Source organism: Xenopus tropicalis, chromosome 1 (genome assembly GCF_000004195.4).
Source record: "Xenopus tropicalis strain Nigerian chromosome 1, UCB_Xtro_10.0, whole genome shotgun sequence".
Taxonomy (NCBI): Eukaryota; Metazoa; Chordata; class Amphibia; order Anura; family Pipidae; genus Xenopus; species Xenopus tropicalis.
The window spans coordinates 74,588,036-74,599,894 of record NC_030677.2 but is presented as its reverse complement, the minus strand read 5'-3'; the positions used below and the strand labels follow the sequence as shown (position 1 = coordinate 74,599,894).

Genomic DNA, 11,859 nt, shown 5'->3' with positions numbered 1-11,859 from the left:
TATTAGCTGCTTCTTATGAGTTTCTGATGTATTTTGGATACCAGAAGTGCCTGCCTGCTGTTTTCTCCTTAGAGTTACACTGAGCTTTACTCCATTTTGAAAATGTCGAGGAAAAATGTAGTTAAAACGTCGTATAAATGTCGTTTAACCGACAAATTCACAAAAGTGTCTGTAAACTGTCTTTCTTTCACCAAAAACAGAAAAGTGGCGGTTGAGTTGGAATTTAGGCGGATTTCTGTTTGTGAATCTGGAGAAAGTGTTTTCCACCAGTTTTTCCACCACTTTTACTCCAAAAAAGGGCCATCTCCACTTTTGTGAATTCCCCCCATAGTGTTAAGACACCGAAAAACGTAAATATTAATGAAATAAACATCAAGAGACGTTGTCTTAAAAAAACATGTACCAATTTAATAAACGCAATGGTTATAGACAAAAAATTGATGTACAATACAAAATATTCACCAGTGAACAAATCTATGAATAAAACATTGCATTTTGCTTCCTTAAGGTTTACCAGTTTCTCAGAATGGCAGATAACATATAATAAGTAGAAGTTGGGGTGATTTGATTTAATGGGTGTGAATTGGTGAAGGCATTTGGCTGGACTTTTGCTAATGTTTGGTGTTTGATATGAGATTCCCAGGGAACTGTGCCAATCTATATTTCCCTCCCATTTCCTGTATGACCTGTATAGTTCTACCAGAAACTGCTGAGGCCACCACAATACTTTGCATATCTACTGTCAGATATCTTGAAAGCATTGTCCCAGGATATGATAGAGAACACTTTTCCATAAATGTCATATTGGGTGCATATTCACAGAAGTTCTGAACTATTTGTGTACATGCAACATTTACTGTGTTTGCTATGTGTGCCAGTCTGGTTATCATACGTTTTGATGTGATAAAGTGGTTTAGTTGTACTATTGGTCAGATAAGTTTTTATTCCCTTGTTATAATAGTTCCCAAGTATTGTGATATATTAGGTTACATATTTATTGCTATGTTGTCATTTAATACAAATTGTGTAACAGTATGCAACACAAGTGGACATAATTGAACTTCTGGTTGACAGAATTCATTTTTATACAGATTTATACTGGTTTGGGTTGCCTGTCAATTGGTCTCAGTAGATGTCAGTTATAACAGTAACTCCTTTACTAATCCGTAGTACCAATATAATGTTAATTGCCCAAGTCACTGTGTGGGTCTGGTTGTGTAAGAGGTATCATTAGCTTCACAGGAAGAAGTCACCATATGGATGTTCCTTCTTACTGACGAATATTTTCCAGTATGGATCAGCTGTTTCCTTTATTGCATCTGTTTCTTTATCTGTGACTGAGAAACAAAAAAAATAGGTATTTCACAAAGGGGACTGCAATGAGTAATTAAACCAGTTTACTATAACTGAACCATGCTGTTTTCATCACCAATTTTGGTGCAATTGTAAAAAAAGTCCTGTGTTTCATAATCCTAAATGTTACACATCAGGCTTTCACAAGGCTTCCTGGTGTGTGTGTGAGGGCTTACATGGTATATAATCTACTCACCATTTTCCATCGTAACATCTTAATCCACTCATCAGCTTCTGCTCCAGTCTTTGCACAAAGGTAATATGTCCTTAAAGGAAATACCATACTGTGAATAAAAAAAAAAATATATATATATATAGTATATTATGCCCTGGACTGGTATGCTAGGGTGTAAAGAAAAATGCTTTACAACAGTGCTGTCCAACTGACGGCACGCTGAACCCCCCTCTGTGTGCCCCACCCCCCCACCTGTCTGGCTGCTTTGATGCCTTACCTTTGTGTAAACCTTAAATTGTATCAGTACTGAGATTAACTGGCCCCCTGCATGGTTCACGCCTCAGATTCAGGCTGTAATCCCCCTGTATTGTTTAAACATGTAATCCCCTGTACTGTTCACACCTTTTAATCTCTGCATTGTTCCACCACTACTGTATTGTTCACACCTCAGGCTTTAATTAACCACATTGTTCACCTGTTCACACCTCAGGAGCAGTGCCAGCATTGTGTCATTGTACAGTATGTACAATTGCATGTACATTGTATGACACACACAGGCAGCATAGGGTAGGCAGATTATGGCACAAAGGCAGCATAAGACAGGCAGAGTATACACACACAGGCAGCATAGCATAGGGCACGCAGAGTACTGCCTGTGTGTGCCATATTCTGCCTTCCCTATGCTGCCTGTGTGTGCCATACTCTGCCTGCCCTATGCTGCCCATGGGAGGTGAACCTAGCAGGGGTTTGTTCTAGGAGTTTGTTAGCAATTGGAATTAGCCATTAAATTGTCCCTAAGGTGTATAATTATGTGCTGCGGGTTGCTGTGCTATCCACAGGGGAGGAGAAGGCATATGAATTTAAGGGTGTGTCTTAATAAATAATAATATAATTCTTTTACATATGAATGATAGTTGATATCCCTGCAGTGAGGACCAAGCATTTGGATTTTTACTGCACCACCACCATTGTGATAACATGTGTGTGGTTAGAAGTGGGTACGGTTTAAAAAAGAGGAGTGGTCAAAACTGGCTTCCATTAGCGGCCCTCCACTATGTATTCTAGAGAAATTCTGGCCCTTGGCACCACAGAAGTTGGACAGCACTGCTTTAGAAGAAGCACTGTAATTACTTGCTACATCTTTCTGCATGCCAATTGTAGGGGTCTCCTCTGCATGTCGCATGTACATACAGTACATTACTTACAGTACATTGCGTTAAAGTCCACAATGATGGCAACAAAGTCCATTGGTTTTGCAAATGTTTATGTTTTTTATTAAGTTTAAGTAGAATGTTGTACTGGGTTAGCTATAGTTTAGAAAAAAATGTTTTTGTTATACAGGTATGGGACCTGTTATCCAAAATGCTTGGGACCTGGGGTTTCCGGATAAGGGATCTTTCCGTTATTTGGATCTCCATACCTTAAGTCTGCTTAAAATAATTTAAATATTGAATAAACCCAATAGGATTGTTTTGCCTCCAATAAGGGTTAATTATATCTTAGTTGGATCACTGTTTCATAATTACAGAGAAAAAGGAAATAATTTTTGAAGATTAGAATTATTTAATTATAATGGAGTCTATGGGAGATGGACTTTCCGTAATTCAGAATATTCTGGAAACAGGTTTCCGGATAAGGGATACCATACCTGTAACATGATACCAATTATTGGCTAACTGCTATGCTATATGTAAGATTGCAAGCTTTCAAGAACAATTATGTCTCTTAGTTTTTTATTTCCATTATATTACAATTTGTAACAGGTCTGGATTACTAATTTGTAAACTGCAGGAAATGCCAGAGCAGAGGCGCTGCTCTAAGATGCTATAGACAGTCACTACTTAGTGGGCTGGTGGGGTTGTTTGGGCCTCTGTGTACTTGAAATGCCAGGGCCTGTTTTGAATCCCAGTCAATCCAATTGCTGTACTACAGTTTTGGAGAGCAAGAGACCCAGGGCTCCCAGTGCTTGACTATATGCTAAAGCATCTGCAGAAAACTGGAAAACCTTGCTTGATTCTGCTATATAAATACAAGCATCAAGAGAAATAAATTCTACATTACCAGAAACAGTTGACCTTCTCTTGTGAATAATCAAACTGTACAGCACTGCACTCTGTAAGGTCAAGCGTCTTAATTGGCTCTGTAGACTGTAGAATGAGAATGCATCACAAGTTAGAAACCATTATGGATAACTTTCTCTTACCTTGCCTTATGGCTGAAACACTCCTTTTACATTGAGGTACTGATAACATTTTGTCTAATGTCTAAAGATTATTTCCTCTATATATAAATATACTATAATTGGGAAATACATTTTTAGTTTGAAACTTCGGTAGTTTATAGGCATCTGATGATGGGGCTATTTATCAGAAGTTGAGTTTGCGTTTTCTTTTACTATTTGAGATCATTTAAAAAAATGGATAAATCTATGACTTATGTTTTTTGCACCAAATTACCATTTTACATACTACCTGCCTTAACTACAAGGTGCCTTGACCTTGGCCTATGCTACAGTCTTTTTTGGGATTCCTTGTAGTACAGGACCTAGAAATTGCATTAAACACTAGGACAGGCCCTAGTTTCCACCTCTACTTGCTTAAAGGTGGTCACTAATGATGGGCGAAATGTTTCACCAGGCATGGATTTGCCATTGTCGGATTGTTTCGCGAAACGGATGAAAAAATTTGCAGTGGAAAAATTTGCCGCGAGTCCAAAATTTGGCGCCCGCGTCAAAAAAGAATAGTCGCGGGCATCAAAAGAATTGTCGCGAGACAAAAGAATAGCTACGGGCGACAAAAGAATAGCCGCGGGCAACAAAAGAATAATTGCGGACAAATTTTTTTTTTGACGTGCGACATCTTTCAAAAGATTTGCGAAACGACGAAAATTTCAAATCTTTTAAAAGATTCGCAAATTTTTCAGCGAAGCGAAACGGGACAGATTAGCTCATCACTAGTGGTCACACACAAGCCAGTCTGTCTATCCAACCTATCCTTGGGCTAAATGGCCAGATAATGTTGTGATTTGTCTAACCACTTAATGGTCAAATATCACTGTTCAATTTTCCGTCTCGCAGACAGACTACAATGCAGTGGGATTGCAGGATAGTCTGTTGAATATGGGCCATGGCATACATTTGTTTGACCAAAAAAACTTGAAGATCTATGGCTTCCCATGTCACTGATTTACTCTGTAAATTGTCTGGTTATTCTGACACAACCAAAAATATCAACAGATGTAGACAGAAAACTATTCTGAATGACTTCCCAGAATTGACAAACAGGATATTTCTTAATAACTGCAGAGGAGCACAGTGGTGCAGTGGTTTACATGTGATTATTCATGCAAAATGAACTTTTTGACTCAGAATATGCAAAAAATAGAGGAATACGTATGAAAAGGGTAATACAATTTGCTATATTTTTCACAAGGTCTAGTTATACCGATAATAATCAATCAGCACAAAGCATATACTAGACATGTTTTTAAGACCTATATGGGTTTTATTATATCACCCCTGTATATGATACAATGTGTAAATTCTGAGGATTCTCACTTACCAGCTTGTCCTTAAAATATTTCAGCTCATTTCGACTCAGTATAAACCATCTGGTTTTCCAACTCTGAAATGGATCAAGGTACCAATAGGCATTGTGGGGTAATACAATGTATATGTTAAACAGTGATAGACATATTATTGACTGCAGGGATGTCAGATTCACATTTGTTCTACCACCTGATCTTCTAACAACCTATTAAACCAGCTTGAGTATTTGACAGCTCGTTATTCATGGGAAATTAAAGGTACAGTAAATGCAGCTTCTGACAGTTTAAATCACTTGATATTCTTCCTCTGGCAGCCTAGGTGTCAGCTTGTTCCTTTTCCCGCTGTACAACCTTTTGGCTTTTGGCAGGTAATGAATTTTGTTTTAGGGCACCACTTGCTGAGGATCCATAAATAAAACAGTAACTCTTGGCTATCATAGCCTCAGACTGGTGGATTAAGGAGTCATCAGAAGCTCAGGTGGTTGTGCACTCCTGCAGAAAGAAGTGGTACGGTCTAAACAGAGCAAAGAATATAGCCAGGAAATATTAAAATGATGGCTATACACAAACATCAAACTATTTTTTATCCTACAGCAGAAATAAATAAAAATTGCATTACATTTAAATATATTTACTAAAAATCACCAGTTTCAGCTGAAAGACACATTCTACGTGAGATAATGGATGAAATGTCCAAAAAAATCTAAGAACTCAGTGGATCTGTTTATGCTTTATGTTTAAACAAAACTGAACTTTCTTTTCTTTTTAAGTATATGACATGTTCAATTAAAAAAAAATGAAATCTGAAGTAATAGTCAGTAGTTCTTACCTTTACCCGTCCTCCTTGTTTTGTAAGATATCCTTCTTTGGTACCCAACTAGAGGAAAAATAGAAATCATTTTAAAAACATTCTTATTCGTTCTGTGTGCCTCTCAGATCTGCAGGCATAATAACCCTTAATTATTTTACTGCCTTGGTATGGTTATTAAGACAGTAAAATTTCATTTAAGTTTTCATTTAAAGCAGCGTAGGAAGTTCATCCTGAACCAGTGAGGTTTTGGAATGCCCTGCCGGGTGATGTTGTCATGGCAGATTCTATTAATGCCTTTAAAAGGGACTTGGGTGACTTCTTAAACAAGCAAGCTGTAGGGATCTTAAGATCTACTGTTACTATAGGTATTGGTAATTATAGTTTATATATGTCAGTGTATAGATAAGTCTGTATATGTACATATGTGCATTGGTCATTTGAAAGGGTTAAACATGATGGAGAGTGCCCTTGAAACATTACTTTGTCTAAGAGTAATTTATTATTTTTAATTAAAGAGTCGTCGACTTAAATAAAGAAATAACGTTGATGATGCAGAGTACCATGGAGAGTGTATTGATGCAGGATAATTACTGGAAAACTATTGGAGATGCTAGGCAATTCCTTCCCACACAATCATCTTGTGTAGGACATGAGGACTAAAAAATTCCCACCCAAACTAAAAGAGCAAGAAGGAGAGTAGAGGGGCAGAAGAATCGGGGAGGGCAGTGAATTGTTTCACCGGTATGGCGCAACATCTGATATTTCAGTGTAAGTAGTGTTTATTGAACAAAAAACAAGAATTTATTCCGCGTAGTTTATACAAAGCTGGGAATGCAGGTGTAGAAAATGAAAATTTTAGAAACTGAGCTGATGATCTCAACAGCAGAATACTGGCCACAAACAGATCCATTAGATCACCTTGCTGAGTCCTTCCCATTATTGGCTCATAAAATGTTGGCTTGCAGTGTGAAGTCATTATTGTGGCATTGTAACAGAATATCTGTGCATTTAAGTGGACAAGTACAATAAGTTCACAGTAGACATATCTGCTGAATGTGCCATTTATTAGCATCACTCACTAAAAGTTTTGAATATGTTACCTCCATTACAATCTCAATGAATGGTGGCAGGTTCTGATAATAGAAGGCCTGTAAAGAAAGAAAAGTTACGTACTGCGGGTGCCACAGGAACTAGGTCGGATTCAGAACGTCCAGTCTGCATTGCTGTATGAACACGGACAGCCTCATATATTGAAGGCTCTTCTACCGTACAAGGATAAGGATGTTTCAATAAAATTAAGGTGCCTAGAGAAAAGGAAGAGAAATCAATATTGGTTTATTTTTGTAAAGTCAGTTTTAGGTGGGCTTGCACACATGCTAAAGATTGTATTTGTGGTTGACTATAATCCTTTTTAAGAATTTTGTTAGAAAGGTTTATAAAGATATAAATGATTACGTTTGCAGCTCCATCTCTAAAAAGGGACACATCTGTGAAGTTTCTTTACTCTTCATCTTTATACAGCATGTAAGACTTTATCACTTTACCACTTAGACTGTAAGCTCTACCGGGCAGGGACCTCCTTCCTACTGTATCTCATACCAAATGGCACTTATTCCCTGTGCATTTATATATATTTATTGTAATTATTAATTTATTATAACACTTGTCCTCCCTGTGTGTAATTTTGTATTTTGTAAGATTGTACAGCTCTGCGTACACTTGTAGTGCTTTATAAATAAAGTCATCATACATACATACATACAGTGACTGCTCTGTGCTGCTAATAGGGCAGGACCAAAGCTGTCTCTCTTGCTATCCACAGCCATACAAACATCTGATCTGTTAACAAATAATGGGAAAAATGCTATTTTCTGTACAGTTTTGTGCTGTGGTGCCATGTAACTTATAGGTAAGTCACTTTTTTTGCAGGTGCAAGTGAAGAACTAAATACATGAGAAGCCAGAAATGTAAGATCTGTTTTGTGACAATATTTATATGCTAGGTCCCTGCTAGAGGAATAGAAATGCAAGGGAGGGCACCCTCTTCTTTCTAAATGTAAGATAGTCTCACTTATGCATTTTCCATTACAATACAATATCCTATAGGGTAATATTACATAATAATTATTATCTACTGAGCTGGTCCCAACTTTACTTCTGAGTGTTCTGTTTTCCTAAAATACCCTATAGATTGAAGTTCACCCTCTAGGCTTTAACGCACAGGCTGCTGCTATTTACATAGATTTGTTTCCTTGCAAAAAATTGCCCAAATGGTGTTTTTGCCCTGACGCATGATTATAGTATACTTCTCAACCTGATGTACTTAGTGGCACTTAATACTCACGAATTAATACAATTTGCACAGTACAATGAATCGGTGATCATAAGCTAAACAGCTTATGATTACAGATTCATTGTACTGTGCACCCAACCTATGAATGGACTCTGCAGTCGTGGACGAGGATGCAATTTTGTCCACAGATGCCCCTAGCTGATGTCATTTCCTCTGACTTTATGGCAGCACCAGTTTAGGCACCGTTATTACTGAAACAATAAAATCTTGAACCATGATTGTTACTGTGATTCTATAGGTTGACATTTCTGTATATAGGCATTATTTATGTAATAATCTATCATGGCAACAGAAAAAATGATTCAAGCATCAGTTTCATAGTTATTGACTAACATTCTGTGTCTCATAAGCAAAAAAAACAGATTATTTATATTTTTTTAAATATAGGGCATAAATCCTAGATGATATAAACTATCCCACTAGATGGCGATCAGTAAGCTGCAATGAATAATGTGTCCTTTGTTCTGTGTAACAGAAAGTGATGACTGTATTTATTTGCTCTGACGATTATAATAATGCATGAGCATTTTATCATGCATCTTATTATGTAGGTAACATACAAGTCTCTATAAATGGCACTGCATCTTTTATTTTGCATAAAACTGATTCACCTGCAGCTGAGGGGTCACAGACCGATACTCTCTATCTGCATGGTGCATGTCGTTTTTGAGACCAGGTGTCCACAATCTGTGTATTTTGCAGGGCGAGCTTAAGTAAAAATATAACTTTATTTTTTATTTTCCCAATAGGGCTGCCAAGTTAAAATAATAAGAGCTGAATATATACAGTATTTATTTTCTATTTGCTTTATTTCACAGTCCTACTGTGGCATGGATTGCAGTAAAGGGGATATGGCTAGCCAGTACAGTGCAGCTAATGGAACTCTCCATAGCAATGAAGTGTTTTCATTGCCTGCATACCAAAATATGCTATACAGGTAGAGGTATTATCCTCTACTAAGCACCTTTCATAAAGGAAAACTATACCCTCAGAATAAATACTTAACCAACAGACAGTTTATATTATATTAAGTGACCTATTATTTGACATCCCTTCCATTGAGCCTCCGTTTTGTGATGGACTGTGTGCTCCCTCGGAGATCACCTGACAGGAAGTAATGCAGTTCTAACTGTAACAGGAAGTAGTGTGGGAGTAAAATTCATGAATTGTATGATCCCAGGGGACAATCCTTAGTACTTAAAATGGCAATTTTCTATTTAGAATTACCCAATGGTAAAAGTATATTTTTATGAAAAATGGTTTATTTAGATGAAGCAGAACTTTACATATGTAAAAGATATGTTTTACGTAATATTTACGTAATATTTTTATAGAGACCTACATTGCTCTGGGATATACTTTTCCTTTAAGAGGTGCAAGTGGCTTTTTAAATGAAACCAAATTCCTGGTCCTTAATTGTACAAAAAAGAAGAGGGTTATTCAGGGCTATCACAGTTACTGATGAAAGACAGATCACTGTGACAACTGGGCAGTATACTTCAGCTATCTTTGTCCCTTCAAGCGGTTATCTTGCAGTTATCTTTTACCTCTAGGAACCAACTTCACTTTTGACCCAGGTCAAGTACAGCACAGAATTAGTAGATGATAACAGCTGTTTTCCTGACCTGTGTGAAATGAGTTGATATTCTCAGAGCAGTTCCCAGCAGACAGGTGTCCACAAAAACATTATCCTTGCTGGCAGCTTCCAAGGAACAGTGACTGAATGGGCACAGTTGCAAAACCACCCACTCACTGCTAGTGTTGATCCTGTTTGAACGGGTATATTAGTACAGAAATACGGACTGAACTGCTACTGCCCAATCCAGATTTCTGGCATGCCTCCCAATTGATCTTTTATGTGAATAATATAAATCTGAGTATAGCTTTATTATCAGATGATTTTGTACTGTAGTGCTTAACCTCCAGAGATGGTGGGCAGGCTGTAGTTTTCTTTCTCATGTTTGAAAATGAATTGATGGTGTATTAAAAAGAGAAATGCAAGCATAAATGACGAATACTATGACTAGCATTCAACCTGCATATTTACATTCTGGTCAGAAGAAACAAACTGATTTTGTACTGTTTCTTTTGTTCTTTGCATCACAGCCATAAAACCATACTGCCACCTAGCCTTTTATGTACTTTCAGTGGGTGTGAATGCTAAAAAAAATATGTATGTGACTACCTATGAAGCTGGCAAAGCTAGACCCAACCTGTACCCATTCCAGAGTTTATGTACATTTCGTATACAACACCAGCTCTCTGTGACTTAGAGAAAGCACTTCTAAGTTCCCAGTAAGTACAACGTAGCTCTAACTCTCTGGTTGTATCATACAAAGAGTAGAAAGGGCTTATGTGCAACGAGATCAAGGGCCTATGATTGCTCAGGCATTACTTGAAGTAAATCTATTGTACAATTTTAGGTAATAATCACCAAAGGCAGTGGGTATATGCCAATAAATCAATGACACTCAAACAGAATTGCAATTGTATTGTGGGCTCGTTAATGTATGCAGCTTGTATAAAAAATATCCTATTATGCCTGGAAGTACTCAAAACTTGTGTCACACACTTCTAGGGAGGCATGTCACACTGTGTTTTGTATGGAGCATTGCCTGCAAAGTACTTTTGGGGAGACACTTGGGGAGGCACTCTTGAAATAAATGCCTCTATAGCTTTATGCTATACTATGGGCTAAGACTGTCCAGAGCTATCTAAGTATAAAGCTTGAACCCTGAAGTTACCTGCCACACCAACTGGGCAGGGATTTTTGCCTGCACTATTCAGGGTCAGTGGGTATCAGCACCAAAACTGGGTCCTGTCTTGTCACAGATAGAGCAATTTAAGAATTCTAAGCAAGTCTTTGGAAGTTTGGGCAGATGTATCACAAAAATGTAATGTCAGATATTACCTTGAGTATTGGAATGACATGCTTTATTGTCCCTTTAAAGCCTAACCAAGCAACCTGAGTTTATATTTATTTAACATAAAGGGATCCTTCTATTTCACCAGATGAACCTTCAAGTCCCTCCTACCACATACAAACAACAAACCGAAAGACCAACACACATCCAAATGACAAGCTGCATCTATGTTTGCAGTGTGGCACCATCAAATGCCAATGCAATGAATGCAAAGTTCTTAAATCCTATCATGTAATGTACATTGTACCTGGCTACAAAAGCACACAAGTGCCTATATGTAAATAGCTATAGTAGAAGTATAGTACAGTACATGAAATTCCAGACATATACATAACTATTTTAACATTTATTCTCTATATATTTTTCACAAATGGAATTGTAAAACAAGAAAACATAGATTATTATACAGGTATGGGACCCATTATCCAGAATGCTCGGGACCAAGGGTATTCCGGATAAGGGGTCTTTCCGTAATTTGGATCTCAATACCTTAAGTCTACTAAAAAATCAATAAAACATTAATTAAACCCAATAGGATTGTTTTTCATCCAATAAGGATTAATTATATCTTAGTTGGGATCAATTACAAGGTTCTGTTTTATTTCTACATAGAAAAAGGAAATCGGTTTTAAAATTCTGAATTATTTGATTAAAATGGAGTCTATGGGAGACGGGCATTCTGTAATTCGGAGCTTTCT

At 37.3% G+C, this 11,859-nt stretch overlaps 1 protein-coding gene across 2 annotated transcripts in view; it reads right to left on the bottom strand.

The window, feature by feature from the left end:
* Window positions 1–385: 385 nt before the first annotated feature.
* dapp1 (dual adaptor of phosphotyrosine and 3-phosphoinositides) overlaps window positions 386–11,859 on the bottom strand; it is a 66,886-nt gene continuing 55,412 nt past the window's right edge. The window contains exons 6-11 of one of the 2 annotated variants that reach the window (XM_031899565.1): window positions 7,059–7,189; window positions 5,904–5,951; window positions 5,089–5,151; window positions 3,590–3,675; window positions 1,550–1,637; window positions 386–1,337 (exon numbers count right to left, since the gene is read on the bottom strand). In XM_031899565.1, the coding sequence (XP_031755425.1) occupies window positions 1,311–1,337; window positions 1,550–1,637; window positions 3,590–3,675; window positions 5,089–5,151; window positions 5,904–5,951; window positions 7,059–7,189 (443 nt within the window). In that variant the 3' untranslated portion in view covers window positions 386–1,310. The remainder of the gene's footprint in view (window positions 1,338–1,549; window positions 1,638–3,589; window positions 3,676–5,088; window positions 5,152–5,903; window positions 5,952–7,058; window positions 7,190–11,859) is intronic. The other variant, NM_001015723.1, reaches the window with a different exon arrangement.